Raw genomic sequence first — 26,086 nt, forward strand, 5'->3', positions numbered from 1 at the left:
TTGCCAATGTAAAGGGAAAAGGGCCCGGAACAGAAGTTTACGTTTCATTTTATACAGGGGGGAAACATTGTATGCAAATAATTGGTTGCTTGCTCAGATCGTCACAGCTGATCCTCCTCCCTGTTTTCTTGACATGCCCAGATGGGTGAGAGACCCTATTGACTTTGCAAACTCCATTATCACATGATTCCCTTAGTAATGAATCCTGGGACCGTCCTGTCACCTATTCCATTGTCTTTAACTAATCCCTGTCCACCACTCCCTCCCTGGTTCCCCCCCCCGCTTCGCAATGTCCCCTGGGACATTCCTGTCCCCCCTTGCCTACGTGGCAGAAACCTTCCCGCTTCACCTTCCCTTCCCAAATTCCTGCGGAAGCATGTGGAAAGGAAGGTGAAGAAGCAGCCCCCAGCCCTCAAGAGGGCGCCTGACATTCCTTTCGATGGGCGAGCTCCCCACCTCTTATTTCTCTCCCTGGTTTCCCACTGAGCTGTGGGGAAAGGAAATAAGAGGGGTGTGTGTGTGTATGCCAGGTGCGCAAGCAAGCGCCTGGCGATTTAACCAGCGGCTAGGGCTCGCCCTTTACGCCTCGTGTGGGGCAGAGCAGTAAAGCAGCAGTTTCTGCAGCCGAAACTCTCCCCACGGCCTGAGTTCGATCCCAGCGGAAGCTGGTTTCAGGCAGCTGGCTCTGGTCGACTCAGCCTTCCATCCTCCCGAGGTCGGTAAAATGAGTCCTCAGTTAGCTGGGGGAAAGGTAATCACGGCCGGGGAAGGCAACGGCAAACCACCCCGCTATAAGGCCTGCCAAGAAAATGTCAGCGAAAGCTGGCGTCCCTCCAAGAGTCAGCAATGACTCAGTGCTTGCACGAGAGGTTCCTTTCCTTCCTAAGCGACCTTACCCAAATAGGTGAATGGGACTTTTCTCTCCTACCTGGGAGTAGAGGGCCTATTCTACTCTAAATCACTTAGAAATCACCCAAGGGTGGCATTTTGGGAAAGGGAAATGAGGGATCTTGGAAGAAGGACAGGAGAGACGAGATGGGCGAAGGCAGTAGTGGGAAATCAGTTTATTTTTCCATAACAGCACGGCATAAAGAATTAAGCGGCCAGGCTGGGGCTGGCCTGCCTGAGAACGCGAGAAAACCTTGTGACTCAAAGTGCTCCGATCCCATTTTTGAAAGCAACTCTTTTCAAAACGCGAGGCGGGCAGTGATTTGCCAAGGCCGGCGACCAAAACCCTGGGATTGTCCCTGTGTACCGAGGACAGCTGTAGCACAAGGTGTTAATCATGCCTGAACTGGAATCTCCCCGGCCTCTCCGTGCTCCCGGCTCGCCTTTCCTTTTGGCTGCTAACATCTTCGGCTCCGCCGAAATGCAGGCAGGATTGTTCAAAAACAGGGCTGTTTTGATTGGAGGAACGCGTAGCGCAGCTGTAGGGAGCCTGTTGCACTGTTCTGAGTTTCTGCAGCCAGACCGGACCTGATCTTGCAAATCTTGGGAAACTGATAGCGAGGAGGAGGAGAGAAGGCTCTTTGGGACGGCTCAAGGCAGCTAGGTTCAGGGGCCCAGGCTGGTGGGAAGGAAAGAGACGTTATAGTTCTTATAGAAAAGATCTTAGCCTTTCAAACCCCATCTTCCAACCCCAGGGGAAAAAAGTGCGTGGGTGGGGAAAAGGGGAAAGATTCCTCCTTTGACAGAGGATTCCCGGGATGGCCTCTTGTGCATTGCTGAAAGAGGGAACACATTCCCAAAAAAGGAGCTCACCAAATTGCATAACGTTTGCATGTGCTAATTGGTATGTGTGGATGCAGATTTAGAAAGAAGTGTTATAATTTAAGTAGAAATACGATCACCATAGTGGGGAAAACCCGTGACTTGCTTGCCCAATGCTAAAGGGTTGCTGTGCAATTTTGATACGGTTCTTTTTCTTTAAAGCCTTGATGGACCGGACAGCCCTTCACTTTCGAGTAGAGGACTGTCCTCCGGAATGTAGGTCACAGGGCTGCCCTAAATCCCTTCCTCTCACTCACTGTTCATTGCAGTCTGTTTCTTTCTCCCTGCCTGCTTTAATCCTGGGGAATAACTCCCCATCTGAGTGTGGGATGTAGGCCTGGGAGAGTTGAGTTTGCCCTATCTCTACTCTGGATTTTACTGGGTGATTTCGGAAAGAGTGTTTCTCTCTCTCTCCCTCTAGAGCTAAAAGAGGTTTTTTTTGTGGGGGGGGGGATCTTCAATTAAATCTAACCCAGATTGATTTCATGTACAAAGCAAAACAAAATGAAGTGGTCTCCAAACTGTGGGCATTTTGCAACATTCCTTAGTCCCACATCTCATGTAGAGATACATGGTGCAAACTATTTTATTTAGAATATGCTTTTCCTGCTCCTCAGCTATAAAGGATTCCTGGAGCAGTACAAATAATCAGTAAAAGAGGTCAGCTCCTGCCTGCAGGATTACAATCTTAAAAAGACGCGACACATAAGGAAAAAATGAATTGGGGAGGGAAGAGGAAAATGCGAAATGTGTTCAGAGGAGGGCATCCAGGATGATCAGGGGTCTGGAAGCAAAGCCCTATGATGAGAGACTGAAAGAACTGGGCATGTTTAGCCGGGAGAAGAGAAGACTGAGGGGAGACATGAGAGCACTCTTCAAATACTTAAAAGGTTGTCACACAAAGGAGGGCCAGGATCTCGTCTCGATCCTCCCAGAGTGCAGGACGTGGATTAACGGGCTCAAGTTATAGGAAGCCAAATTCCGGCTGGACATCAGGAAAAACTTCCTGTTAGAGCAGTACGACAATGGAACCAGTTACCTAGGGAGGTCGTGGGCTCTCCCACCCTAGAGGCCTTCAAGAGGCAGCTGGACAACCATCTGTCAGGGATGCTTGAAGGTGGATTCCTGCATTGAGCAGGGGGTTGGACTGGATGACCTTGTAGGCCCCTTCCAACTCTTTTGTTGTTGTTTATTCATTCAGTCGTTTCCGACTCTTCGTGACTTCATGGACCAGCCCGCTCCAGAGCTTTCTGTCGGCTGTCGCCACCCCCAGCTTCCCCAAGGTCAAGTCTGTCACCTCCAGAATATCATCCCTCCATCTTGCCCTTGGTCGGCCCCTCTTCCTTTTGCCTTCCACTTTCCCTAGCATCAGCCTCTTCTCCAGGGTATCCTGTCTTCTCATTATGTGGCCAAAGTACTTCAGTTTTGCCTTTAATACCATTCCCTCAAGTGAGCAGTCCGGCTTGATTTCCTGGAGTATGGACTGGTTTGATCTTCTTGCAGTCCAAGGCACTCTCAGAATTTTCCTCCAACACCACAGTTCAAAAGCATCTATCTTCCTTCGCTCAGCCTTCCTTATGGTCCAGCTCTCGCAGCCATAGGTTACTACGGGGAATACCATTGCTTTAACTATGCGGACCTTTGTTGACAGTGTGACATCTCTGCTCTTAACTATTTTATCAAGATTTGTCATTGCTCTCCTCCCAAGAAGTAAACGGCTTCTGATTTCCTGGCTGCAGTCAGCGTCTGCAGTAATCTTTGCGCCCAGAAATACAAAGTCTGTCACTGCCTCCACGTTTTCTCCCTCTATTTGCCAGTTATCAATCAAGCTAGTTGCCATAATCTTGGTTTTTTTGAGGTGTTAAAACCCCCCCGGCTTTTGCACTTTCTTCTTTCACCTTTGTCATAAGGCTCCTCAGCTCCTCCTGTAATTCTATGATTCTATGAAGTGGTCTTTCAACAGAGCTGGTGGACTGTCCTGGCTTAAATATTTTATTGCCTTAATCAACAAGACTTTGAGACTTCTTTCTCTGAGATGCTCTACCTGTTTTGGGACTGTACCATTTCAGGCTGCAGCTGGGGGCTCTCATGATGGAATGCTCCCCCACAACCAAGAAACTCTTTCCAACATAAAGAAAACTTGCCTTGAGGAAGAAGACTTCTAGCTGAGTCTTCTCTTGGACATGCTGTAATTTATTTCTTATTTTGAATGGAGCCCATCCTGTTCTAAAACAGTTTTTTACAAAAATAAAAAAGTAATCTCTATAAGTGACTAATAACATTACAGTTATGATTCTCATTCTCATTTTTGGGGCCTTCCCCTGGCTTTTTTGCCCTCGAGGGGAAATGACATCCATCCTGAAGATTGGAACTTCCCAAATCCAGCTGTTTGGGCATCTAAGAATGACAATGGCTTTTTCCATGTGCCTCGCCCAGCACCCCCACCTCTCTGTGTGTATCTCTGTTTCTCTCCAGCCTACAGCTAACATAAGGGTTATGTGAGTGTTCTGCAGTAGCTAGAAGTAGATTATTATTTTTATAAATCCTTATTTATTTATTTTTTAAAAAATTCCCTATCCCTAAGAGTGATCTTCGTTGTTTTGTCCTTGCTTGCTGCTGTTTGTAGTTGTTCATTGCTGCTGTTATTCTCGGCCTGCATTTCCCAACTCCTGATGTGATTAGCTTTTTGGATTTGAAATACCCCATAAAACAGGAATTGGTTTGGGATTAGAGAGGTGGGGTGGGAGCAACCTTTTTGCCCGTAGGCAGTAGGGATAGGGGGATACACTCATGCAGACAGACACATTCCCTCCCTCCCTTCCTCTCCCCTCTCAGCTTCCTCCCCTGCATCATCATCATCATTATTATTATTTGTTTGTTTATTCGTTCAGTCGCTTCCGACTCTTCGTGACTTCATGGACCAGCCCACGCCAGAGCTTTCTGTCGGCCGTTGCCACCCCTAGCTCCCCCAAGGTCAAGTCTGTCACCTCCAGAATATCCTCCATCCATCTTGCCCTTTGCCTTCCACTTTCCCTAGCATCAGCCTCTTCTCCAGGGTGTCCTGTCTTCTCATTATGTGGCCAAAGTACTTCAGTTTTGCCTTTAATACCATTCCCTCAAGTGAGCAGTCTGGCTTTATTTCCTGTAGTATGGACTGGTTTGATCTTCTTGCAGTCCAAGGCACTCTCAGAATTTTCCTCCAACACCACAGTTCAAAAGCATCCATCTTCCTTCACTCAGCCTTCCTTATAATAGAATCATAGAATAGCAGAGTTGGAAGGGGCCTAAAAGGCCATCGAGTCCAACTCCCTGCTCAATGTAGGAATCCACCCTAAAGCATCCTCGACAGATGGTTGTCGAGCTGCCTCTTGAATGCCTCTAGTGTGGTGGGAGAGCCCACAACCTCCCTAGGTAACTGCTTCCATTGTCGTACTGCTCTAACAGTCAGGAAGTTTTTCCTGATGTCCAGCTGGAATCTGGCTTCTTTTGACTTGAGCCCGTTATTCCATGTCCTGCACTCTGGGAGGATCGAGAAGAGATCCTGGCCCTCCTCTGTGTGACAACCTTGTAAGTATTTGAGGAGTGCTCTCATGTCTCCCCTCAATCTCCTCTTCTCCAGGCTAAACGTGCCCAGTTCTTTCAGTCTCTCCTCATTGGGCTTTGTTTCCAGACCCCTGATCATCCTGGTTGCCCTCCTCTGAACACGCTCCAGCTTGTCTGCGTCCTTCTTGAATTGTGGAGCCCAGAACTGGACGCAATACTCTAGACGCAATACTTATGGCCCAGCTCTCGCAGCCATAGGCTACTACGGGGAATACCATTGCTTTAACTATGCGGACCTTTGTTGTTAGTGTGGTGTCTCTGCTCTTAACTATTTTATCAAGATTTATCATTTTTATATTTATTTGTATTCCGCCTTTTGCCCAATACTAGGCCTCAAGGCGGTATTACAAAGTTTAAAACATACATTTTAAAACATAGGAAAAGAAATGCAAAAAAAGAAGGTTAAAATACACAATAAAATGATAAGTCAGTAGGGGGAGAAAACAAACAAACAAACAAGGGGACGGGCCCTCGCCTTGGTGTTGCCCCGTTCGGTGTCGGCCCCACTGGTGGCGGACCCGCCCCCAAAGGAGCCTGCCTCTTAATCTCCCAGTCCCCAAAAGATGTTGCAGCTGGGGGTGAGATGGTTCTGCACATTCTGTGCATGTGCTAAGATCTCAGTGTGACTCTTCCACCCCCCCCCCAAAAAAAAACTTTCCCCAGTGCCCATCAGCTGCCGGGACAGGATGTGGAGATGTGGGATTTAAATGGTGAGGAAGATGTACAGAGGTGACTCTGTCTGCGTGCCCCCTCCCCATTTGCATTCCACACAACCCACCAAACAGCTGTTGACCTCCACCCAGTCTCCCTGATTATGATGAGGAAGCAGCAGGAAGTTATTATATGGACAAACTTTGCATTGGAACACTCTTTAATATTTTTTGATGTAGATGTCCTCTTAAATGACCTAACTGCTTCCTGGAACTTAACGCATGGTCAGCATAAATGGATTCTCAACGCCCTTTTGACAGCTAAAAGACTGATTTTCTAACATTGGAATGATAAAGCCTCACCTCCTGTAAAGCAAAAGATCGAGGATCTCAGTGAGAACGATGCCTCAAAGTCTTGTTCATATACTTAAGGGCTTTCCACTAGGGATGTGCTCCGCTTCTAATCGGACCGGAGAAGCAGTAGCGGAGCGGGGGGCTTCGCCTGCCCTTAAGGCGGAGGCGAAGAGGATTGGGGGGCCGCCGGAGCGTGGCGAAGAGGATCGAGGTGAAGGCGGATCCTTCGCCACGATCCGGAGCTCCGCCGGAAAGGTAAGTGGGGTTTACCGGGCCCTGCCGCTGTCGCTGTCGCCCATGCGGCGACAGCAGCAGGGCCCGGTAACGCCCCCCGCCCTCCTCTCCCTTACCTGCCTCCGTCCGCGGTCCGTCAGCATCTCCAATTGAGCCCGTGGTTCCAGCAGGAAGTCTGGAACCACGGGCTCAATTGAAGACGGCGACGGACCACGGACGGAGGCAGGTAAGGCCCCCTTCCTCCTTACCGGGCTCTGCCGCCGTTGCTGCATGGGCGGCGATGGCAGCAGGGCCCGGTAACCCCCCCAATGGGGGGGGGACCGGAGCTCCGATCCGGATCCGGAGCTCCGAGCGGAGCGGAGTGGGCACAGGCGGAGTGGGGGCGGGGCGGAGCGGGCCGATCCGAAAATGGCGGATCTTAAAGTGAAGCGGAGTGGGGGGTCCGTGCACACCCCTACTTTCCACACCAAAGCAGCTGGGAAGCCCTAACAGCACAGGCTAAGCTGGATAACCTTGAGAAGTTCACAAACAGCCTTCCTCTGCTGTTTGCTCCCAGGGACTGGTAACCAGAGGCATACTGTCTGTGACCATGGAAGTTCCATTCTTTGTTAGGATGGATGAGAGCCACTGGTGGCTAGAAAGGCAGATCTAATTGACAGCTCCGGGCTTTCAGATCAGTTTATCCATGTGCTAAATTGCGGGACGGGAAGCCAGCAAAAGAGATATCTTGGAAAAGGATGGTCCCTGCCTGACAAGGCGCATGGCAACGTATTGTTTTTGCAGTGGCTGCCATCCGTGGTGTAGACCGCCAGAGAGGAGTGAGAGACCAGCAGAGGGCAGGGATATTGGGGCACTTGGACTTTGGGGATTGGATGTTCATTGTATGCCCAACTGCAGTGTTAAGAACATAAGCAGAGCCCTGCTAGATCAGACCAAGGTTCCACCCAGTCCAGCATTCTATTCACAAAGTGGCCAACCAGCTGCCCATGGGAAACCCATAAGCAGGATATGGGTGCAAGAGCACCCTCCCACCCATGTTCCCCAGCATACTGCCTCTGGTATTGAAGAAAAGGCTGCCTTTTCTTCAAGCTGGAGCGTGTTCAGAGGAGGGCAACAAGGATGATCAGGGGTCTGGAAACAAAGCCCTATGAAGAGAGACTGAAAGAACTGGGCATGTTTAGCCTGGAGAAGAGAAGATTGAGGGGAGACATGATAGCACTCTTCAATTACTTAAAAGGTTGTCACACAGAAGAGGGCCAGGGTCTCTTCTCGATCCTCCCAGAGTGCAGGACATGGAATAACGGGCTCAAGTTAAAGGAAGCCAGATTCCAGCTGGACATCAGGAAAAACTTGCTGACTGTTAGAGCAGTACGACAATGGAATCAGCTACCTAGGGAGGTTGTGGGCTCTCCCACACTAGAGGCCTTCAAGAGGTGGCTGGACAACCATCTGTCAGGGATGCTTTAGGGTGGATTCCTGCCTTGAGCAGGGGGTTGGACTCGATGGCTTTGTAGCCCCCTTCCAACTCTGCTATTCTATGATTCTCTGATTCTACATTATTTCTTATCAGTCTAATCAAGCTTTTACCTGTTTTAGTGTCTCAAATGTGAACGTTGCTCTTAACATGTTTTTGCTTATTGCTTAGTGCCTTATATTTAATTGCATGGGATAGTTCAGTAATGTTTGAAGAATGTGCTTGCTGTTTATTCCTGGAATGTTTTGAGTTCTTTGCATGTTCTCGTCTTTCTGCTCCTTCATATTTGAAAGTTCTTTGATGGAAATCTCATTTTGAATACTGCTCTCTTACCTTTCAATTTCTGTGAGCCGCCCAGGGGGCTTTGGCTATTGGGCGGTATAAAAATGCAATAAATAAATAAATTACTAAATAAATTATTTGAGGTGGCATATAGCCCTTGATAGCCTTCTCCTCCAGGAATTTGCCCCGTCCCCTTTTAAAGCCATCCAAATTAGTGGCCCTCACTACATCTTGTGGTAGCAAATTCCATAGTTTAACTGTGTGTAGAAGGACTTTCTTTTATCTATCCTGAATCTCCCGCCAATCAGCTTCAAGGGAGGACCCTGTTGGGTTCTAGTATTTTGAGAGAGGGAGAAAAATGTCCCCCTGTCCACATTCTCCATACATTGCATAATTTTGTACACCTCTATCAGGTCCCCCCTTAGCCTTTTCCCCCAAGCTGAACAATTCCAGCTGTTGTAACCTTCCTCCATAGGGGAGTTTCTCCTGTTCCTTGACCGTTTCAGTTGTCCTTTTCTGCACTTTTTCCAGCTCTACAATATCTTCCCCCCCCCTGTTCTCCTGTTGTTTCCCCAAGTTTCAAAAAACTATTTCCCATGATAAAAGTAAAGCCACGTGGCTGTCAACCATGAAGGGGGGGGGGAACTAAATGCACACCTGTCTAGCTTTGGGCTGCACCCACATATTATAGTGCAGCGTTCTGCAACCTGGTGTCCTGCAGATATTTTGGACTACAATTCCCATCGCCCCAGTCAGCATGGCCAATAGTGAGAGATGCTGGGAGTTGCAATCCAGAACATCTGGAGGGCACCAAGTTGGGGAAGGTTGTTATATTCTAACTCCTAGTTTGGTCCTGAGCTTGCTGGCAAAAAAAAAAAAGCTAGAAAAGGAGCCTTCAAAGACATTTTGCTAAACCTGACCTGCTTGATAGCTCAATTTTAAGGGCTTCTTGCAAGCCCTTAGATCTCAGCAAGTTGACAAGGTGATGCAGAACCTGCAGAGAGGCTGAGCAGCATTTCAGTGTCTTTTGTACTTTAACCAGTAGCCGGGCCAAGTTTGCTAGACTGATTTAACTTTGCCGTGGAGTAACAGTACTCAAGAAATAATACCCGGCAGGTGAAATTAATTGGAACGAAGGCAAAACGAAGACTTTAGTTTTCGAACTAGGAGGGCAGAAGAGCAGCTGCCGTCTTCTACCTCGGATGAAAACACAGCACTGTTTTCAAGTTCGTGTTTACTTCGGTCTCTCTGAACTGATTTCTGGAGGTGCTCTGCATTTAACCCTGCTGTTGATAATGCTGTTTTCTCCTCTACCGTGTTTCCTTTGGCTCCAGACCTCTCAGCTTACTGGGGATTCTGGAATGTTATTTCTCGTCTTTTATATGCACAAGGTTTGTCTGAGGTTGGGGGGGTTAGATGAGGAGGGGGAGCAACGAAAAGTAAATAGAGACCAGACTCTGCTAATGTTCGGTGCTGTTGCCAGCACCCCCTGCTGAAAACCTCACTTAGCTTGGAGCCTGGCCGAGGCAGGAAGTGTTTGGGAGATAGACTTGATCTTGGAAAGCCATGCCAAGGCTGAAAAGCTTGTCGTATGAGTCTCTCCAAAGGAAAGGCGGATAGGGAGCAGAGAGAGGTGTTTGTCTTGGTACCGTGGAGGCTGGACGGACCTTTCTCCTTAAACGGCATTATTTGGCTTCCTTGGCCCGCCCAAGGATTGCCAACGATCAGGTATTTTACCAGCTCACTCACTATTCCTGGCTCGTGTTTGGCATCGGGTAGTTTGTGGAATCATAGAATCATAGAATAGCAGAGTTGGAAGGGACCTACAAGGCCATCGAGTCCAACCCCCTGCTCAAGGCAGGAATCCACCCTAAAGCATCCCTGACAGATGGTTGTCCAGCTGCCTCTTGAAGGCCTCTAATATGGGAGAACCCACAACCTCCCCAGGCAACTGATTCCATTGTCGTACTGCTCTAAGAGTCAGGAGGTTTTTCCTGATGTCCAGCTGGAACCTGGCTTCCTTTAACTTGAGCCCGTTATTCCGTGTCCTGCACTCTGGGAGGATCAAGACGAGATCCTGGCCCTCCTCTGTGTGACAACCTTTTAAGTATTAGGAGAGTGCTATCATGTCTCCCCTCAATCTTCTCTTCTCCAGGCTAAACAGGCCCAGTTGTTTCAGTCTCTCTTAAGAGTATAAATAAGGGAATAAATCGACACCCGGGCTGCTTCGAGATGGATGGTTCCAAGCGCTCTCACACCGTGCAGCGATGTCATCTTTCCTTTTTTAACAGATTTTCTGCGGTTTGAAAAAGATGGAAGAAGCAGTGGGAAAACTGCAGTGGGGCATAAATGGAGGTCAGCAGTGTCATCTGGCAGCTGTCTTCACGGCCCTCTCAAACCCCACACTTTTCCTCTTCTGGGTCGATGCTGAGAAAGGAGCACAGGGGTTCTGGGCAGCCATCTGGGTACCACAGCCACCCCCGCCCTCTTCCTGGCAGAAGGTGACCAATCGCTGATCGCCTTCCACCAGGCCCTGCCCCCGGATTGGCCCCGGAGCGATATCAGATGGCAGAAGTGCACCGTATTGACGTCACTTTGGTTAAAAAAGTCGGGGTAAATCCCAGAGTGCAGGACACGGAATAACAGGCTCAAGTTACAGGAAGCCAGATTCCGGCTGGACATCAGGAAAAACGTCCTGACAGTTAGAGCAGTACGACAATGGAACCAGTTACCTAGGGAGGTTGTGGGCTCTCCCACACTAGGGGCCTTCAAGAGGCAGCTGGACAACCCTCTGTCAGGTATGCTTTAGGGTGGATTCCTGTCTTGAGCAGGGGGTTGGACTCGATGGCCTTATAGACCCCTTCCAACTCTACTATTCTATGATTCTATGACTGTGAAATGCTCTCTGCAGTGAGAACTGTCTGGCACCATCTTTTTGGCGTCAGGTCTAGGCCTTCCTCTGCTTCTCAGGCGTATGTGAAATTAACTATCTGTCATCTCCACAGTGAGAACCATCTGTTATCCTTTCAGTGTCAGGTCAAGACCTTCCTCTATTTCCTAGGCATATGATGAGTGTTTTATTCTGTACTGGTGTTTTAGTTTTATTATGTTTTAATCTTTTAATGGAAATTGTTTTTAACCTATTTCATAATTTTGTATGTTTTAATCATTTTGTTTCTTAGTTGCTTTTGGTCTTTTTTACAGAGAAAGGCGACTAAGAAATTCAGATTCAAATTCTAATGATAATAATAGCAATAATAATAATTCCCATCAGCCTCTGCCAGCATAGCCAATTGTGGGGGATGATGGGAGTTGTAGGCAAAACTTCTTGACATTTCCATCCCTGTCTTAGACGGTAGCTCTGATTGGGCAGGTGGAAGGGGGGAGACCGAGGCCTTCAGAGAAAAGGTGGGTTTTGAGGAAGGAGAGCGAGCGAGGTAGTGTCAAGTGTGTGTTTTCGGCGAGAATTCAAGCACAGAGGCAGCGAGGGATAATGAGCAGAGTTTTTTTTCAGCGCAGGAAACTTTACGCTGGCTGAAAATGGATATGTGGAGAGCTAGACATTTCCTGTTGATTGGCCTCGATGTTTGGTACTCAGAGGTATACTGTACTTGTCCCTGAAGGCTCTGTTTAGGTAGAATGGCCAAATGCCATTGATCCTCCATGACTGGTCCAATTTGCAGCCCAGTTAGTGTTTAGAAAAAAAAAAGTAGCCTTTGACTCAAACCTCTGCTGTCTATTTGCCTAATTTTAAAACCTGGTCATTTGCTTTGACAAAGCAAGGATGTGGGTCATTCTCCCCTCCTAGATGCAAGCAGGCTGTTTCTAGCTGCCTTCTGAGAAGTTTGTGGTTCTTGAGGTACAGGTGAGAAGACGCAACGGTGGTCCAGCAAAGTGTTTGGTTTAATCTGCAGTGAGATCTGGGCAGGATTGAAAAGCCGCAAGTATCGGAGTGACTGTAAAACAGAGTAAAAGAGACCCAACAGGTGGTGAAGGTTTCCAGCAGTGTTTATTACCTGCCGAGAAATGCGTGGCTTTCTCTAGACACATTTCCCATTCATGCCCACATCTCTTCCATTAATTCTCTCATTTGCTGGACCGTTGTGGCCTAGTAAATAGAGTGTTGGACATACAGCTGCCCCAGATGTGCTTGTTCATCACTTGGTGCTGGGAATCATACGAAAACGAACATGCCTTGTGCATGTCACACACAAGCTTCATGCATCCATCAGGTTAGAAGTAGGCGGGGTGGGTGGGTGTAGAATATCATTTGATCCACATTTTTTAAGTGAACTGATCTAATCCTCACTTCCCGGACTAAAATGAGGACCGGAACACAGTTATACTTTGGACGGTGCCCTTCTCTGACTTTTGCAATGCAGTTCTTGTCTCAGAAATTGTGTACAAAAAGTAGGGCTGTGCACGGACCCCCCCCCCTTCGCCGCGCTCCTGATCTGCAAATTGCGGATCGGGCCCGCTCTGCCCCGCCTTGATCCACCTAGAGTCCGCTCTGCTCCGAATCGGAGCTCCGGCTCCGATTCGGAGCTCCGCAGTGGTGGTGGTGGTGGGCACCAGGTAAGCCCCCCTCCCTCCTCCCCCTTACCAGCTTCCATTCCGGCCCGCCGCCAGCTTCACTAGAGCCCACAGCTCAACCAGGAACTGTAGGCCCCGCTTGCGGCCAACACTTCCGGGTTGAGCCGTGGCCTCTAGTGAAACCTGTGACGGGCCGCAACAGACGCAGGTAAGACCCCCCCTCCCCCTTACCTGGCTCTGCTGCCGTCACTGCACAGGCGGCGGCGGCAGGGCCAGGTAACCACCCCTCCTTCCTCCCCCTTACCTGTGTCTGTTTGCGGCCCCGCGGCTGCTTCAACTGAGCCTGAAGACTCAAACAGGAAGACCCCCTCCCCCTTGCCCCCTTACCTGGCTCTGCCACTGTCACTGCACGGGCGGCGGCGGCGGCAGTGGCAGGGCCAAGTAAACCCCCCTTACCTTTTTTGCGGAGCTCTGGATCGAAGTGAAGGATCCGCCTTCACCTCGATCCGCTCCGCGACGCTCCGCTGCTCCCCCCCGATCCTCTTCGCCTCCGCCTTAAGGGGAGGCGAAGCACCCCAATCCGCTTCTGCTTCTTCGGTCCGAGGAGAAGCGGAGCACAGCCCTAACAAAAATGCATTTTTGCATACAAAAGTACTTGGTAATGGAGCATACAAAAACGCATGTGTTAGGCACCCTGCCAAATGTTTTAAACCTGTCCCTCATCCATAAAGAACTTGTAACTTGCTAACAGCAGTGTGCCTAGAAATTGCTGAGCATTGGAAAGATTTGAAGGGATCCACGTTAAATGGCCGGAAGAGGAAAGTATGGGACAAAGCCTGTTCTGAAAAGTTAACCTACCACCGTAGGGTCTTGTCAGGGCAACTGAGACACAATCCTTTTGAAACAACATGGCCCCTTTTGTAAACTATGTTAAAGATTCTACAGAACTAATTTCTCCTTTACCATCGCTGCTATCCAATGAGGTTGAAACTGGATCGGGAAAGATAGATTATTATTATTATTATTATTATTATTATTATTATTATTATTATTATTATTTATATAGCACCATCAATGTACATGGTGCTGTACAGATTACACAGTAAATAGCAAGACCCTGCCGCATAGGCTTACAATCTAATATAACCCATTGTCATTGGCTGTGATGTTCTGAAGCCTTATTAACATATACGCTTCTTTAGTCATATTCTTTATGAAAACATGAATACAAGAAAAATAACCACAAACAGTAAGAACAAAAACAATGTACATAATATCTATCTATATATACTCTCTCTCTCTCTCTCTCTCTCTCTCTCTGTGTGTGTGTGTGTGTGTAAATGTAAATGCTAACATATAGCACCTGTTAACATAAATTTTTGCCTACAGTTTTTTTTTGCCTACAATTTTTGCCTACAATTTTGCCTATAGCTGCAGGAGCTATACTAGAGTGACAAGATGTAAAAGAGGGCAGGGCACCTGTGGCTTTAACTGTTGTGACGAAGAAGAAATTTCACCAGGTGCTGCCTGCATACAAATGACACCTGCAGAAATTCCCTTTTCAATGCAACTGTTAAAGATACAGCAGCCCTGTACTCCTTTTCATAGGGTCACCCTAGGTAATACCCACTGCGCCCCATGTTATATTCGCAGAAGGGTGGAGGAGGTCTCTTGGATTTCCACCTCTGGTGCCCAAATAACTTGGGCCATCCCTGAGCGAGCCACACGTGTCCGCGTCTTCCACTTCCTCAAGCAGAACCTGATCCCGTGAGCTCCGTTCCAAAGGACCTGCTCTGTGCTTTCTCCCACTGTTCACTGGCTACGAGAGGAAGGAGAAGAAAGGCACAGCATCCATACCGGCCTCTGCTTTTGATTAATGCTCTCGTCTCCATTCCTGGCTTTTTTTATCATCCTTTCCAACATCAGGAAGTGATTTGTCAGCGGTGGAGCGCAGTTGTGTGTCAGCCGTAGCAAGACACACAGCGGGCCTGTTGAGAGACGGCAGACAGCTGTGGGAAAAAGCCTGCCTGGTGACTCGGCGTAATCTATTTTTTTCTGGAGTGCTGCCATTCGGGGGCGGGGGGGGGGGGAAGGGGAGAGGTCCAGCAGATAAGAACAAGGCCCTGCTCTTTCCCGAAACCCAGGGAAATCATAGAATCATAGAATTGCAGAGTTGGAAGGGTCCTACAACGCCATCAAGTCCAACCCCCTGCTCAATGCAGGAATCCACCCTAAAGCATCCCTGACAGATGGTTGTCCAGCTGCCTCTTGAAGGCCTCTAGTGTGGGAGAGCCCACAACCTCCCTAGGTAACGGGTTCCATTGTCGTACTGCTCTAACAGTCAGGAAGTTTTTCCTGATGTCCAGCTGGAATCTGGCTTCCTTTAACTTGAGCCCGTTATTCCGTGTCCTGCACTCTGGGATGATTCCATCTATCTTATAAGATGGCCAATCAATTTGCACTTGGTGTTTCTTGGTCCCCCCCCCCCCCCGGCCCGGTTTTTTCCTTTCTCTCTCTCTCTCTCTCTCTTTCTTTCTTTCTTTCTTTCTTTCTTTCTTTCTTTCTTTCTTTCTTGTCCTTGCATTGTACTGCTCTAACAGTCAGGACGTTTCAATGTTCACTGTTTTTAACTTTTGTAAACCGCCCAGAGAGCTTCGGCTATGGGGTGGTATATAAAAGCAATAAATAAATAAATAAATAAATACCCCTTCCCCTCTTCATATGTTTTAATGTGATTTTAGACTGTAAGCCTCTGGGCAGGGTATCGCTGTTTTATTTGTATATTCTGTACAGCACCAAGTACATTGTTGGTGCCATATAGATAAATAAAACAAATAAATAAATAATAAAAATAAGGGGATGGAGGCAGCCCATTGGGACACGGAAGGCCCAGCAGGCTCCGACCTTGTACTCCTTTCAGCACCTCCTGAAAACATCTTTATTCCAAGAAGCCTTTCTTTAACATGCAGCCTTGGATTACTGTTATTGCTTCTTTTAAATTTTGTTTTAACTGTTTTATTCTGTTTTTATTTTCATTTTAACTTGTACACCGCTTCGAAGTTTTTCAATGGGGAGCGGTATATAAATATTCTAAATAAATAAATAAAAGGCAGGAAATAATAATAATTAATAATAATAATAATGGGAGGGGCAGGGCTGCTCCATGTGCAGGAAATAATAATAATAATAATAATAATAATAATAATAATAATAATAATAATAATGGGAGGGGCAGGGCTGCTCCATGTGCAGGAAATAATAATAATAATAATAATAATAATAATAATAATAATGGGAGGGGCAGGGCTGCTCCACATGCAAATTTTAGAGGGGGGATTCATTATGAATGAGGGGCAGAAAAACCAGGAAAGGATCAGGGCGGCTCGCACCCGTGGTGACGTGGGCTTGATGTTAGAACCTCAGAGGCCAGAGGGATTTCAAGATTTTTCTTTCTCGAAGTGGTACATTCTAAGGAAAGGTGCGCCACAAGACTGGCAAACCGGCCCTTATCAATGCATTGAGCAAACGCTGAACTACCTCGCTGAGTTGCGGCTGCTCCAACCGGCTCGCGAAAGACCTCATGCCTTTGGTGACTCAACCATCTTGGGGCCAGTGTAGTCGGCGATATTGCAGTCGCTCCAGCTGCGTTTGGGCTGATCCCACTCTTTAGAGTGGATTTGTACCCGTGTAGTGGTCACCAACCACTGATTGTCCAGTTGGAATGTTTAAAAGAAGTCCGGGCAAATCAAGGAAATGTAACTCCAATTATTTATTATTATTATTATTATTATTATTATTATTATTATTATTATTATTAATATTATTTATTTATTTATATAGCACCATCAATGTACATGGTGCTGTACAGAGTAAAACAGTCAATAGCAAGGCCCTGCCGCATAGGCTTACAATCTAATAAAATCATAGTAAAGCAATAAGGAGGGGAAGGGAATGCAAACAGGCACAGGGTAGGGTGATTTGCACAGCCCCTTGCAGGGATCAGAACGAGGCAAACCCAGCAACTGTAGCCACATTTCCTTAATCGGCATCAATGTAAAAGTCACATAACTTGGCTTTCTTTGATGCGGAGATGCAGATGCATTAAAATAAATAAATAATCCCCCCCCCCCCGCCCCGGCCCCGCCGCCACCCACACTGCTGACTAAGGCCTGGCCTGGATGTAAAGGTTTTGTCTTGTGAACTCATCCTGAGGTTTGCTGCCTGTGTCTCCAGACAAACAGACCCGAGACGGGAACCCAGGGGAAAGGCATGAGGAGTTATTCCAAGTGGTGTTTGGAAAAAATCAAGAAGTGGTGTGATTCATGCCAAATGCACGTCTCCGGAGCCTGACCTCTGGAACGGCAGACTGGAGAAGGCCGTCCGGATCGGCAGAGAGAGAGAGAGAGACAGAGAGAGAGGATCCTTGCCGGCTGCTCGCCTTTGTGATAACACGGCCACACCGCTCCATTTAAGGCAGTTCTTCAACTGGCCCGTTTGGCCGTGTTTTGTTTTCTGGGGCGTGTGTGAGTGTGTGTGTGTTTTGGCGCTCCTGATGTCTTGAGGCCAACAAGGCGTTATTGTCTTGGGAGGACGGTGTGCCCTTCCCCTTTACGGAGGCCTTGCTCCAGAGACAGCTGCAAAACCTCCTAGCTAAAGCAGGAGAGGTGGGACTTGGAGGGGAAGATGGTTGTGGCCTCAAAGCCGGCGGCAGGGTTGCTTTGCATGCTAGGAGGAGCAACGGACGAAATGGACTTGTGTGCTGATCGCTAGGGCTATGCACGGACCCCCCCCCCCCCGAACTGCTTTGTGGCCCGATCTGGAACTTTTGGATCGGACCCGAACTGCTTCGGGTCGATCCGACCCTCTCCCACTCCACGGAGTGAGATCCGGAGGGGTGGATTGAGATTTTGCCCCCCCTTCCCTACTTACTTGCCTCTGCAGCGGACGATGGAGGCAGGTAAGTGGGGAAAGGGGGACAAAATGGGGGCCGAATAAGCCCCCCTCCCCCCTCACTTGGCTCCGCCACTGTCGCCGCACGGACTGTGGTGGCGGAGCCAGGTAAGCCCCCCTCCCCCCCCACTTACCTGCCTCCGTCACTGTCCGGCACAGGCTTCAACTGAGGCCTGCGCCAGACCACAACAGACACAAGTAAGCCCCCCTCCCCCTGCCCCCTTACCTGGCTCCATCGCCAGGTGAGCCCCCTCTCCCTCACCTGCATTTGGAGCTCTGCATGGAGGCGACTGCTTTGCCTCGATCCGCAACTCCCCCGACCTGATTAGGATCCGCCTTTGGCGGAGGCAGACCGGGTCGCTTCGCTCCAGATTCGCGATCCAAATCGGAGCGGAGCTCAGCCCTACTGACATTGAGACACCCGGCCTCACAAATTTTCCCAGGGGAAGGGAAGGCAGGAAGAAGAAACATCCCAGGCAGGAGGAGGCTGGTCCCTAGCAGGATGGAGCTCAGCCTCTTGCTCTGTTCTCGCAATCCGACGCCCCGCCCTGCTATGGGAAGAGTTAGGAAGGGCAGAAGGGAAGCAGCATGGCACCCTCAAAGTCTCAGTGGTTTGATCCACGCCCTACCCATATGTGTGTGAGATGACAACAGCCAGAAAACTACATAGGAGCCACACAGTGAAAAATTCTTGTCCACATCGTCTGTTTTACACACTACTTTGAACTAATTTTGCTTAGCGCCAGTGCTCCAAGACCTGCCCTGGTTTGACCATCCCTTTCTAGGCACAACTGAGGATGTTGGTTTTGACCTATGAAATCCCAAATGGCTTGAGCTGCATGAATTTTAGAGAGTGTCGCCTCTCACCTGTAAAGTCACAGGGTTCCTCTAAATGGGTGATGTATTGCACGTTCGAGATCGGCTAAACATGGAAGTTTGTCGGTGTTTTAAATGACGCCATGAAAGACCAGGACACCTCCCGCGGCATCTGTTGGAAATTCTTGGCATGGAGCTTAGGCAGGTCAGTTCACTGTAAGGGAGATCAAAAAGAGACTTCAACTTGCCTGTTCCTCTCTAACCATTGCTCTCTTTCAACTCCCCCTCCCTTCCTTTCGCAGCAGGCTGCTGTCACCAGATTACACAGAGACACATTACACAAAGGACGGGCAGGTAGTGACCGTGTCGCCCAACCACACTGTAAGTAACATGCACGAGGCTGTGAAGGTGGTGGTGGGTTTTGCGGCGTTGAAAAGGTACAGGACAGGGGTGCTGAATGCCTTTCAGCCTGAGGGCCAAAATTAATTTCAAAGGCCACATTCCAGTAGTGGCCATGGCCAAAGGCAAAAGAGGCAGGCCAAAGGACTAAAAATATAAAAAGTAGCCACATATTTTATCTTAAGGCTCTTTCTGCCAGTAATTAAAATCTTAAGAGAGGTATCCCAACCTTTTAGAATGGGGAGGGGGGAAAGCACAGAAAACAGGAAGCTATCAAACTATCGGCCATTAGGGAAACAGGAGTGGAGTCAGGGTAAGGGTGTGCGGCTTTCTGGGGAACCCCAGAAAGCTGGATTGGGACCCCAGGCAGACCAGATTTGCCCCACGGGCCTGAGGTTCAAAACCTCCCTGGGACAGATCATTCAAGCTGTTGTCTTGGCTTTTAATTTGGTTAAAAACCAGTTACACTCCTAACCATGGGTCCTTTGTCTGGGTTTGCAATTTGATTTATGCGTGTATATCTATGCAGGTTGGATGCTCAACCAGCTCTGGACTTCTTTTAAAAAAAGTTGCAACATTAGTTTGGTAATTTGGGGAGGAGAGGATGTTAGTGATGTTGCAGGTGCTAGCCAATGGGGTCCTGCTACATCCAGGTTCAACCTGACATGCTGCGTATTCTTTCTCTCCCTCTCTCTTTTTCTCTCTCCAGAGCTTGGACAAATAAATGTACATGTTCATTTGTGGCCACAAAGGTCGCTATCAACCTACCTCCTTCATACCATAAACATTAGTTCACCCCAAGTTTCTAGTTCTTCTTGAGGTTGCAAAGAAAAACACATAAACCCTGTATTTGGTAGGGGTGCGCACAGGAAAGTGTGTGTGTGGGGGGGGGGAGCAGGAAGGGTTCGTGAAAGGATAAAGAAATCCTTGGCTGAAGTAAATTAAGGGATTATTTTCAGATGACTAACCATGTAAATGAATCATAATTTTTTCATGACTACTTAAAGTGGTTGAGTTAGCTTTTAATACACATATTGTTATTATTTATTGATTTTTATAGCACTATCAGGGAACCCAGCTCTTTACGGCATGACATAACAGCATGATCCCTGTGACGGGGATCGGTAATGGATTGGATGGGGGCCCAATAGATACTTCCTGATAAGGCAGATGTTGTTGGTAGGTGATTCATCTGTGCTGGGAAATGGTGTTTGTCCTGTTTTGCACTCCCCCTGAAAGACCAGATTCATAATCTGGGGTGTGTGTGATTTGACCCGGCCCTGTCATTGGAGGGCCAAGTGGCCACAGAGGAACAAAATACCTTTCTCTAGTAAGGCTGGTGTGCCAATCGTGGTCTCTCCCGGGCAAAGATAACCTGCCCACAGACACTGAGGCGCTACATCTCACTTAAGGCCTTGCTAGATGATAGGGTAGCCCAGTAGATGACGCACAGGGGATCCCGGGCTCAGGCAGGGCTGAAACCTGCTTCAGCCCGGGCTAACCGGAACCTCTTTTGGCCCGGTATTACCCGCGGCCTCAAGCTGAACCTGAGACTGCTGGCGTCTAGGTTGTTCCGCTGCTTTTCCCGGCTAGTACACTTAGCCAGTACAAGCAGCGGAGCCCAGGGGAGGGGTGTGTGTGGGGGTAGATCGGAGCCCAGGGGAGAGGTGGGGGAAGATTGGAGGCAGGGGGGGAAGGGGAATGGCGGGCAGGCAACGGAGCTGGTGGGGATGGGGGGAAAATGAAACCGGTGGGAGGGGGGGACTCATGGCCAGGGAGGGGGGAGCGGGGAGAAGGTCTTGGTTTTTTTTAAGGGCCTTACCTAAGTGCAGGAGCGTTCCTGCGTCCGGCCCCTTTAAAAAATAAAAATAAAATGGCGGACGCGACGGGGCTTTGCTTTCCCTCGTTGCGTCCACGTCTAGCAAGGCGTGACAGACCATGCTACTTGTAGCACAGGCTCGCCACTCCTCCCACCCACCCCGGATTAGGCAGTAGGTCTAGCAAAGCCCTTAGATTACTGCCTTTTGTTGTATGTGGGGCTGCTTTTAAAGATGGTTCAGCATCAGCATTTAGAACAAAATACAGTAGCTAGGTGTCTGAACGGGGCTGGGTGTGTGAACCTGTCTTAGAACAACTGCATTGGCTCATTGTCTGTTTCCAGACCCAATTCCATCTGTGGGATTTAAACTTTAAATCCCTAAACAGATTGGGACCAGGGAACCTGAAGGATCGCCTTCTCCCACGTGAACCTGCCTGATTGCTAAGATCCTCCTGGATAGGGTCTTTTCAGTTGTGGCACCTCAACTCGCAAATGCTCTCCCCGGGGAGGCTGGCCTGACACTGGACTGGATGTCTTTTTAGTGCCACGTGAAGATCCTTTTATTTGCCCAGGCCTTTTACTTTGTTCAGGTTGCATCGATTGATTCGATCTAGCTCGCGTTTTGATCTGAAGCACAATTTTTAAAAATAGTTTGTCGTAGGTTTTTTTTTCTGGCTTATTTCAGGAGCGACAAGCCAGAGGTCTGGGTCAGGACGCAACGCTAAACAACCCAGGGATAGAGTGCCGCTGGGTTGTTTCAGCATTCCTGCTTGCAGCGGGAATGATTGAGCAGTGTGCACCGTAGTATGTGTTGTGTACTATAGCGGCTCCGGCTTTCTCTGGGAGATGAATGAGGCAAAGTGCTAGGCAATTGACAAAGCTTTATTGCAAGCAATAAACACTTCTGTAACACAAACTAGGCACCTTCTGTGAAACTCCCCCTTAAGCAAAAACTATGCAAACTAAGCAAGACAATTGTCCGTTCAAAGAAAAGAAAAAGCTTTTCAAATATCCATAACTTCAAGGTGGTTGATGTGTGGGCGATTTCTCATGAAATCTGTCCGCCTTTCTCTTTGCCGCTAACCTCGCTGAACGTTTTAGTTTCCGGCGATTCCTAGCATCTAGTAAGGTTTCTGAATGCTCACCCCCGGAAGTTGACTCCCTGTCCTCTGAAGGCATAGAATTTGGCCTTGAAGAGATAAACTCTGGAGGGAGCAGATTCTCAGCTGACGCCTCTCCTGTGTGAACCTCCTCCCCCACTGGCTCTAACTGCCTGGTGTCTGGCTTGGCGTCTTCTGAGTCTGAATCTGTTTCTGATTGATTACCTGCATCACCTGCTCCCAATACAGGAGCAGTAGGTTTATACATGACAGGATGATACCTCGTTCTCAACAACCCACAATTTTTTTAAAAATTGCGTTGTCGTGACATGTGCACCAAGTCATTGTCTTCTGCTGCTTTTATATTTTTGCATATGGTTCTCGTATAATTATTTATACTATTTAAAATTTAAGTTTCCAGTCCTTGCTCGGAGAGACTAAGGTCTGAACAGGATTTACATTAGCAAACATACATACATAGAGGTGCCTGTCCCAAGGAACTTACAATCTACATTTCAACAGACAAGGAAAAAACGGGATGGGAGAAAAAGGAAGGCAGGGGCCCAGGGGAACAAGGCATGGATATATCTGAGCCTGTATGTAAGAGCTTTTCTACACAAGGCATTTGTTGTGTGCCCGTCATTCCCTGATCAGGGTTGTTTATGGGTTCTTTAGATGATGTTGTGACCCTCCAGTTTTGATTCTGTTTGTAAACAGCACTATCTGTGAGGGTTTTTTTAGAGCAGGGAAAATGGGATATTATTCCTGATGGCGAAAGGTAGCGCAATTTCCTCATGTGTCTTTGCGCTATTCCTCTGTACCACAGTGCCACCTAGAGGTTATATAGAGGAAGGGAAACACTCCTTGTATAGCGCTCGGATCTCAATTCTACGAAAAAACGAAAGTAGATGCAACAGATTAACAGCCTCGTGTCGAAAAGGCCTAATGCACTAGAGGTCTTAAACTGGAGACACTGGTAACACACCCTGGGGGCCTTACTACCTGCAGCATCAGGGTAGCACTGGGGCAGATGGAGCTTCTGGACTGAGTGCTGCGTTAATTGGGGCTTTGTTTCAGTTGGAGGGAGATGGGATTTCACCAAAGGAGTCTTGAGAAGTCAGCAGTGTTCAACGTAGAGGGGAAGACGGGCGACCTGGGAAGTAGGAAAATCATGGGAGGGGATCCCTCGCAATACATCAGCGGAGGGGTTGGATGTCTTGGATGAGGGTGGGATGATTTCAGTTTGCCCCCAGGCTCAGCCATACCTGCTCCTCCTCAGCTTGCTCTGCTGAGTTTGGAGGTCTGGCTGCCAGCCAGGGCAGACTGGGTGGACGGATATGATGAGCACCGTGCACGGACGTGCTCATAATGAGAACCCTGAGTCATTTCTGATCTCTCCTCAGACTGCCCGGACTGCCCAAATGCAAGTCAATTGTTTTCATAGAATCATAGAATAGTAGGGTGACCATATGAAAAGGAGGACCGGGCTCCTGTATCTTTAACAGTTGCATAGAAAAGGGAATGTCAGCAGGTGTCATTTGTATATATGGAGAACCTGGGGAAATTCCCTCTTCATCACAGCAGTTAAAGCTGCAGGAGCTATACTAGAGTGACCAGATTTAAAATAGGGCAGGGCACCTGTAGCTTTAACTGTTGTGATGAAGAGGAAATTTCCCCAGATTCCCCATATATACAAATGACACCTGGTGAAATTCCCTTTTCAATACAACTGTTAAAGATACAAGAGCCCTGTCCTCCTTTTCATATGGTCACCCTATAGAATAGTAGAGTTGGAAGGGGCTTCTAAGGCCATCGAGTCCAACCCCCTGCTCAATGCAAGAATCCACCTTAAAACATCCCTGACAGATGGCTGTCCAGCTGCCTTTTGAAGGCCTCTACTGTGGGAGAGCCCACCACCTCCCTAGGTAAATGTCGTACTGCTCTAACAGTCAGGAAGTTTTTCCTGATGTCCAGCCGAAATCTGGCTTCCTTAACTTGAGCCCATTATTCCATGTCCTGCACTCTGGGAGGATCGAGAAGAGATCCTGGCCCTCCTCTGTGTGACAACCTTTCAAGTATTTGAGGACTGCTATCATGTCTCCCCTCAGTCTTCTCTTCTCCAGGCTAAACATGCCCAGTTTTCATTATCACTGTGGTTTCATTCATAATTTGAAGTTTACTGTTGTTGTTGTTTATCTTGGATGCTGCTTTGAGAGGTGTTTTTTATTTATTTGCTCGAAACATATTTTAAATACAATGAAAAAATCAGACACTGTCAGCGCATGCAGAGGGTGCTGGAAGGGGAGGGGATGTGACTAAGGAGGAATAAGGAGTTCTCATTAGAAGCTCTGTGGCTGATAGGTACCAGAGCGGAGGGGTTCTGGAACCACCCACTACCCTGCTTTGCTTTTCATTCATTCATTCATTCATTGTATTTTTCATAGAATCATTCTATGATTCTATAGAATAGCAGAGTTGGAAGGGGCCTACAAGGCCATCGAGTCCAACCCGCTGCTCAATGCAGGAATCCACCCTAAGGCATCCCTGACAAATGTCTGTCCAGCTGCCTCTTGAATGCCTCTAGTGTGGGAGAGCCCACAACCTCCCTAGGTAACTTATTTATTTATTTATTTATTTATTACTTTTTATACCGCCCAATAGCCGAAGCTCTCTGGGCAGTTCACAAAAGTTAAAACCATAATAAAACAACCAACATGTTAAAAGCACAATTTCAAAATACAGTATAAAAAGCACAACCAGGATAAAACCACGCAACAAAATTGATATAAGATTAAAATACAGAATTAGAACAGTAAATTTTAAATTTAAGTTAAAATTAAGTGTTAAAATACTGAGAGAATAAAAAGGTCTTCAGCTAACTGATTCCATTGTTGTACTGCTCTAACAGTCAGGAAGTTTTTCCTGATGTCCAGCTGGAATCTGGCTTCCTTAACTTGAGCCCGTTATTCCGTGTCCTGCACTCTGGGAGGATCGAGAAGAATTCCTTGCCCTCCTCTGTGTGACAACCTTTTAAGTATTTGAAGAGTGCTATCATGTCTCCCCTCAATCTTCTTCTTCTTATCCCACTCCTCAGCCACAAAGGAGCAACTTACATATAATCAGCAAAACCATACAGTTCCGGCCTGCAGGCTTACAATCTAAAAAGGCACGGCATGCAAGGAAAGAGGAATGGGGAGGGAAGAGGAATGAACTAAGTAGTCTTTCAGCAAGGCTGGCCCTGTTTCCCCTCTCATCGCTCTCAGTAAAGCCTGCTCGAATGGCTGCTGGTCATGACAATTTGTTCCCTCTTCTTTGTTTTCCTCCTCTAAACTGCAAGAATGTTGGGATCAGCAGACGTTTAGCTTCAATGTTAGTGTTCTATCATACACCATATTATATCTCTCATTGAACCTGGTTTGTCCTGTTCACGTTCTTTGGCTTTAAATAGGAGTGCAAGCTTTGATAAGTAGGCCTACTAACTTTGGTTAATTAATTGCAGAGGGAAAATCTTAATTGGGGAGGGGGTTAATTTAACTGGTGAAACTGAGAATCAAGGATATCCTTATTTAATTTTATTAGGGTGCAATCCTGGTTAGGGAATGCTGGCAGCTGTAGGAGTTTTTTATTCGTAGGCATGCATAGCATTGTGCCTTTAGGCTATCCTAGTTCTGGTGTTTTACTTAAACAGCAATAGGAAAAATCCTTCTTAACAACGAGCGGCACTTTTCTTTATTTAATTGCAAGTTATCACACTTTTCTCAAAAAAAGACATCTGTGCTAAAGCTTTGGTAACATGCAGATTCATTTAAACGCATTTAAAATGAGCTATCAGTTGATGAATCAGTGGCAAGGCAAAACCGCTGAATTAAAAATTCTTTTAACTGGCAGGTCGTGCTGGTTTTCTATGTTGAGTATTGCTCCCAAACTTTTAGGGTGAGTTGGATTAAAACCTGGAGTAAACCAGAAGCCGTGATGGAATCTGCTTTGAAACGAAAATGAAAGCAGACGTTTGGGAATTTTGCTCCTTTTCCCGACAATCTCATCCGTTCTGAAATTTGCAGCAGAATTCACCGGAATTCCACACAGTAACCGCTTCGTCTTA

General features: G+C 47.7%; 1 protein-coding gene across 1 annotated transcript in view; it reads left to right on the top strand.

Moving 5' to 3' along the window:
• ADAM33 (ADAM metallopeptidase domain 33) overlaps window positions 1-26,086 on the top strand; it is a 118,326-nt gene that overhangs the window by 31,955 nt on the left and 60,285 nt on the right. Inside the window, exon 4 of the mRNA XM_063136066.1 lies at window positions 18,969-19,047. Coding sequence (XP_062992136.1) covers window positions 18,969-19,047 — 79 coding nt within the window. The remainder of the gene's footprint in view (window positions 1-18,968; window positions 19,048-26,086) is intronic.

This window comes from Elgaria multicarinata, chromosome 10, assembly GCF_023053635.1.
Source record: "Elgaria multicarinata webbii isolate HBS135686 ecotype San Diego chromosome 10, rElgMul1.1.pri, whole genome shotgun sequence".
Taxonomy (NCBI): Eukaryota; Metazoa; Chordata; class Lepidosauria; order Squamata; family Anguidae; genus Elgaria; species Elgaria multicarinata.